This window comes from Patiria miniata, unplaced genomic scaffold, assembly GCF_015706575.1.
Source record: "Patiria miniata isolate m_02_andy unplaced genomic scaffold, ASM1570657v1 HiC_scaffold_26, whole genome shotgun sequence".
NCBI classification, from domain to species: domain Eukaryota; kingdom Metazoa; phylum Echinodermata; class Asteroidea; order Valvatida; family Asterinidae; genus Patiria; species Patiria miniata.
Genome location: NW_024037065.1, coordinates 3935876 through 3942824, shown reverse-complemented (window position 1 = coordinate 3942824; position 6949 = coordinate 3935876). Strand labels below are relative to the sequence as shown.

General features: G+C 41.3%; 1 protein-coding gene across 2 annotated transcripts; it reads right to left on the bottom strand.

The window, feature by feature from the left end:
* Nucleotides 1-2623: 2623 nt before the first annotated feature.
* Nucleotides 2624-5528, bottom strand: LOC119734015. 2 transcript variants are annotated; one of them, XM_038207392.1, is made up of 5 exons: nucleotides 5487-5528; nucleotides 4539-4970; nucleotides 4169-4398; nucleotides 3174-3824; nucleotides 2624-2759 (listed from the first exon to the last, which is right to left on the bottom strand). In XM_038207392.1, the coding sequence occupies exons 2-4, from the start codon at nucleotides 4872-4874 to the stop codon at nucleotides 3638-3640; spliced, it is 753 nt and encodes a 250-aa protein (XP_038063320.1). In that variant the 5' UTR covers nucleotides 4875-4970; nucleotides 5487-5528; the 3' UTR covers nucleotides 2624-2759; nucleotides 3174-3637. The 2 variants fall into 2 exon arrangements, with proteins under 2 accessions (XP_038063320.1, XP_038063321.1); XM_038207393.1 differs by lacking the exon at nucleotides 5487-5528 and having other exon boundaries at nucleotides 4539-4983.
* Between the last annotated feature and the right edge of the window lie 1421 nt (nucleotides 5529-6949).

Below are 6949 nucleotides of genomic sequence, written 5' to 3'. Positions count from 1 at the left end.
CGACAGACGTCTCCAAATGTCTTCTGTAGTTTAATGCAGTAGAAAAGAGCATTACCATCTTCAACATACATCACTTCAGCAGATGGATTCAACACTTCTTCCGAAGATATATTTTTAGTGATGTAGTTCATCCCAGTGCTCTTATTTGTCTTTGCTAAGAAGCCGTCTGGAGTCCCAAGCGAAGGTGGTACAGGCAGTAAGGGGTATTTCATGAACTCCCACAATGTCTCCTCCCCTTCACATTTAGCTAGCAGCTGCAATGCAACACTTCCTTGTTGCTTCATCTCAACCAGTTTGTTTGTTGATGTTTTCAGCTTAACTGTCTTCTTCTGTACTCCCATGATCTTGATTCTCTTGATTGGCTCAAATATGTCACCATCCTTGTCGACAAACCGGGAAACAACAAATGCATCAGCTGCCGCATTTCCTATCTTCTCAGCACCTAACATACTATCAGCGATTTCGTCGGCAATTGCTGCACCAGATGCAATGGAACGTAACATTAGGTCATCACAATCAAACGGATTCAGCAGACTTTCAAAGGCTTTGGTAGTTCTTCTTACCATACGTTCCGACATTCTCACGTTGGATGGCTTACAGTCATTATGGACGATGTGGTTGGGTGCATCAGTGTCCAGCATATCGGCCATACTGAGTGCTGCCTGCATAAACCTAGTCCTCTCATGCGTGCTCCTGACCCATCGTTGATAAGTTCCCATGTTTCTTTCTAAACCCGATAAACCTCCACGTGTCTTCGAGTGCTTCATGAAAGTCTCTTCGATAGTCTTGTCAACTGCACATCGATTTCCAGGCACAAAGGACCGGGCTACACTAAGGGCACCTTCACGAAGGAGATCAGAAGCTCCTGGGTGACTCTCATCTAGGTTTGCAAGGAAGGCACTGAAGTATGTGAGGTAGCGTGCATAATTTTGCCCATTAAAAGCAAAAAATATGCCACGCATCTCGAACGTACAAGCCTGATAGAGCTCAAAATCATTCGTTTTGACGCTTAGGATGAACCTCAGTAACAGCCAAACGTGGTCCATGTAGGACATCCACAGCTGGGGCGTCTTTCCGAGTTTTCCTACGCGAATGTTGTCCTTGAATGATTCATAAGCTCCAAGGAAGCCCATCAGGTCTGGGTCATCCATGACAAGGGCAAGGTGCTCATCGCATCGTTGTTCCACCAACTGCCTTAGCTTGGCTGAGCTGACACCATCTATCTTGTTGTTGGCATGGTTCTCAGATGTAAATCTCTGAAGGAGTAGCCTTTCAAGGGCCTCAACAATGGCTTTATGACAAAACATTGCCCTAGCATAATTCTTGCCTTCGATGACCCCCTTCATTGAGCCAGATGTTGTCAGCTCTGCTTCCAACAGCACCTCCTGTAAACCTGTATCAGCCATCTTTTTCCCCACCATCTTCAGGTACGCACAGACTAGGTGGAAGGAACCTATTAGAATAATGTGCTTTTCATACCCAGGTTTGGTCCACACCAATGGAAATGCCTTCATACATACTCCCAAGTCAAACGTTGTAATCACCCATTCCTGTCCTACTTCTTTGGTGGCTTCGGCAGATACACGCAGGCATTCTTGAATTGTGCAGTACTCTGTTATGGGATGATTGATAACAGGATAATAGTCAAGGGATGTCAACGTTGAAGGTGGCACTCCAGTTTCTGAAATGAAACCATTCCATCCAGGTACTTCTTGGCTACTCCCTGAAGACATGTTCCTTGCCAAAACCCACAGACTATTGACTTTGTTGGCACGTTCCCTCACAATTTGACTACCTGCAACTGTCTGTGTCTTGATGTTCATATCAGGCCCCTTTCGCTTGGTCATATAACAGGGAGGCAATTCTTCTTCCCGGGCTACATAGCTCCGTTTTTTGGTCTTGGGAACTTGAGGGAGTTCAGATGGTCTTGTTGCTGCAACTTCGTCTTTATTGTGCTCCTGCAGCATTATACCGTGAGCTGTGTGAACCGACCCAGCACCTTCCATCCTGTTAACAAACTTGTCAAAATTGTCAAAGTCACTATGAAACACACTTGGCTCCCTTGGATTTCTGATAATTTTGGTTGACAGTAAGTCAGAGGATGCATCGGTTGCATCTGCAATCGCCGACTCAAGCTCTAGTGCAAAATCATATGATTCTGCGTGCCCCAGACGATACACCAGGTCATTCAGTTGGCGACTTCGAAACATATGATGAAGTGCCATCGTCATTATGATGTGCTTGGGTAGCTTCCATCGGTTGCAAGTTACTGCCCGGCAAACATCTTGACTTAGGGACTCCACCACTCTAGTCACCCTCTGTGAACAGTATGGTGACTCGGATCCAGTGAATAACACAAAAAGAAATTTGTTCAACTCAGCTGGTATCTGATCAGGAAGTTTTTCAAGATCATTGGCTGTCACAGGCCATCGAAGAGGCTCTGACTCTTTGAAGTTTTCTTTCACCAGGTTTCGTAGGAACGTTGCAGAGGCTAAAAGATGGTTCTTGGAAGCCAGTCTGTAAGATTCTCGAATTGCATTTCCAAGTTCGTTGCTACTACTGTACATAATAAGGCCATCATACTTCCCTTTTACCTTGCCAATATCAACGAAGGTTATGGTTTCACCGTATGCCTTTACAATCTTATTTTTGACAGTGTTCCCATGAGGATTTTCGACGTGGAATGGAGTACTTTGGAGATGGCCATAATACAGGTCTACCATTTCTTTCAACTTCAACACACCTTGTTTGCCAATGACCTGAATTAGAAACAGAGAAAAATGTTTGTTTACTTTCAAAGTTGTGTTTGTTAAAAGTTGTAAGTTGAGGAAAGTCATTGCCTCCAGAATATAAAAAATGCGAGGTAGGTTGAATAGCAATGTTCCGACAAAAGAATACACAAATTGCTGGAAAGTTTTCACTTTGACTACTCTTTTTTTCATTCAAAGAGTTTATTTCCAAAACACGATATTAGCCATTTGAAAAACGTTCATTTTTTTTTCAAGACTATGAAATTTTAAAGAATACAAAAGTGTGACAGCTGTTTCCAATCTTCTAAAGTGGCAATTATCGTGTTTTTGAAATAAACTCTTTAATTGTTTATTCATGCACAAAATAAACATTTAAATGGCGTTAACAGAAAACAACTGTAACACGGATTAGTATAAACTTACCTTTCATTTGTTATGGAAGCAGCACTTGTATCCTGCACAATGATTTTTGCATATGTGCATGTTCTGCTTCGTCAACAAGTTACAGGTAATCAACTTCATCGATGCATAAACTCATGAATTGAAAAATAATAATACAATGAATTATTAGGCCAAATACAACAATACTTAATAAAATGCCAAAAAATAATAATTCATTAAATCCCAAAGAACTCTGAACAGAGGTTACTAAAAAACAACACGCTAAACGTAGCATGTTTGCTTGAAGAAGCAGCACTTTCTTGCTGCATAATAACTTCTGCATGTGAGGGAAAATTGTTTCCATGCAAACTAATAAATTCTGCATAACAATGACATAATTAGTTAGGTAACCATAAACTAGCAAAAGGTCAGTAGAGTATAAAACACATTAGTAGAACTTTCTTTGGGTAGCATTGAACGGTGTTATTGAAAATTCAACTCTGTGCTTAATATTTGTCATGATAAAGGGCAAAATGAAATACCTCTCTGTCAATAACTTTACAAACTTCTTTAAAAGCAAAACTGTGTGCTTCAACCATTTGGTGATACTCTCTAGTAGATTCTGACTTGCCCTCTGTCTCTCTCGAGGTGGACGCTCTTGCATAGTTACGTATGTATGCTTGGGTGCATGACCTGCCATATAAAATTGAAAATGTTATTTATCAAGTTACATGTTTAGGATCTACTATAAAGACCAATTTTCCATTGGAATAAAAGAACAATTTCAATAGCATGGCACGATTTAGGGTGTCATGTATTTTGAAAATTCTGACAAGACCCTTGTGTATTATATTCTTTTTACAAGGGACAAGTTCAGTTGGCATGCCTTGCTATCTGGGATGGGCCCTCAGAGTGAAATTCTATGCGTGTTCACAGAAACTGTCTTTGGACATAAAAATTAAAAAGAAGTACATAACCATGTTCATTGGCCTTTGGCCAATTTCCACTGTAATGGTATATAAACTAAATGTATTTACCTGTGGTACATAGCTTCACAAGCAAACAAATCCACATGTCTTATTTTCAACAAAAGCTCCTCGTCCTTCCGTTCATTTGCTACCTCCTGTAGTCGTTCTCCTCCACCTCTATCGAAAACACACAATCCTTCGCTTGTAACCGAACCTTTTACTTTGACCTTTTTCCTGACTGTACTCTTGCATCTCTGTTGACCACTCCATTGAAAAATGCACTGCTTTGGGAAAATAACCTGAAATGTACAAGCAACAGTGATGAGTTATTTCATTTCACCCACTAGAAATTTGGCAAACGGAGAAAACAATGGCAAATACCCGAATATACACTATACTTGGGCGAGCGCCCTCCCACATTAGACAATGGCTCCATTACCTGTTTCCCTTCTACTGGATCTCGTTTTGGACGTTTTCTTTGTGGATCTTCTGGCTCTGTGGCGCCTTGTTGCTCAAGATGATGCAAGTTTGCAGTAAAGCGCTGGTAGCAGCCTCTGTGGTAGCCAAAGCTATCAAAACTTTGGGTGGGTATTTCATCCGGTATTTGACAACAGATTATGTCCATCCGATAGGGTGAACCAATGGGCATCTTGAGTCTGTCCTCCTTGACTGATCGGATCCTTTGTAGCCTCGTCTGGTTCATAACATGAAACCGAAGATCAGTCGACTCTTCGTGGTGAATAATGCATGTTCGCAGATTAGCTTCTTCCTGCATTTTCACCAAGTGGGCTGAAGCAATATAGTAGTTGGGTTAAGTAGCACTAGCAGCGTACGGTGGGTCTCAAGCAGGGAAATCTCTATGATCGGCAAGCTAAAATGTTGAAAGAGGGCAGTGTTTTGAATTATGAGGGATAACAATGGGGTAAATTGAAAACATCCATGACATTTGACACGCAAAAAGAAGATGGCGACACACACATTTTGTCAGTGCACAACCATGACAACGGTAAAAACTAAAGTTACTTATAAAATTAAAAATATTGGCTAATGTCAACAACAAATCTCACTAGGGGTCTTTAAAAGTCACCTTCGGATTGGCTATCTTTAGGGTCAAATGCAAATACAAGTTTTGGAAGGATATCGGATCTTCTAAAAAGAAGTGTCGTAAATACACGACTATACTAGTGCTACTGCTAGCGTTAGAGCGTTACGAAAACTCGGTCATTATTTACCAGCATAGTGATCCATTTATCAACAGAACAAGTTTAGACATATAATATAAGGTTTACTGATGTCCATAACAGAACTGCATAAATGAATAATCCAACGTCAAAGTTTGTGTTCACAAATAAATAGTAAAAATATCATGTATTTTATCTTCACTCACTCGTTGACAGCACACACGCACATGCGGCCACACATCTGCTATCAACAAAGACTCTACCATTAGCCGGAGGTGAGAGCGTTATAAAACAAATATGTATCGGGATAAAATTGTACTTGAAATGGCCATATTAACGATGGAAACGATGATTTCGACAATAATAAATCAAGTTAAACAGCATTTGAATGAAAAACACATGTTTTTTTATTGATTGAAGACATAAACAAATAAACGAAACTACATTACCGTACCTCCGAATAATGGTCGCTTCTTTCGCGGAATAATTACGTCTGTTTTTTTTCACTGGACGTCGCATGGCTTTACACTTATTGCGCGTCCGATGTAAACAAATTAGTTCGGCAAACAATGCTCTATAACTTCCATGCGTTCCATTTTTTTTCTATTTAACATGGATATTATTGTTAAGCAATCGATTAGGAATCCTTCCATATAAGTGGTGCTCAGAACTGAAGGGGTTACACGGGGGTCTAAAATCCGATGGATCTATAGATGATGATGTCGTCAACGAAGGTACTGACACCATCGATTGACTCGAAGATTTGGTGAACAGTTTTATGGTAGACCTCTGGTGCTGATGATATGCCGAACGGTAGTCTCGTATATCTGAACCTACCGAACGGCGTGTTGAATGTACACAAGCGACTGCTTTTGTCGTCCAGTTGAAGCTGCCAAAATCCTTGTGATGCATCGAGTTTGGAGTAGTATGATGCACCTGCAAACTGTGACATGACTTCTTCTCGTGTGGACATTTTGTAGTGCTCTCTTTTAATGGCACGATTGAGATCTCTCGGATCCATGCACACACGAATGTCTCTATCTTTTTCTTGACAACGACTAGGGAATTTATCCAGTCGGTAGGCTCATCCACTCTGGTGTTGACGCCAAGACTCTCTATACGTTTAAGTTCTCTCTTTAGACCATTATGGAGAGCGAATGGTACTTTGCGGCAGGCATGTACAACTGGCTGTGCTGTCTCATCAATGATGATTGTGTGCATCCCTGGCAAACAACCCAGTCCTTCGAATATGTCACCGTATTCGTGTAGCAGGTTCGCGTAGTTGTCGTTGGGGTCTTTGGTTTGCTCCTGATTCGTGACAGCACAGGCTACTTTGACAAGCCCTAACTGTTCGCAAGCTTGTCTACCCAACAGTGCTTGTTTATCACCTAGGACGACGAAGAACAGCATTTTGTGTTTTCGTGCTGCATGGTCCACAGTCACTACACACTTGCCTTTGACGATTATCTGGCTGTGGTTGTAGGCTTTCAGTGGCTCTGTGGCTGGGTGTAGTTGTGGCTTATTTTCAGCCGACTGAAGTCTGTCTCTGGCAGAATGTTCACCTGTGCCCCTGTATCCAATTTGACAGGTATGATTGTACCATTCATAGCGAGGGGAAATATCCAGTCATTTGCTTGTGTCTTGACTGAATCTACTGTAATGGTATCCA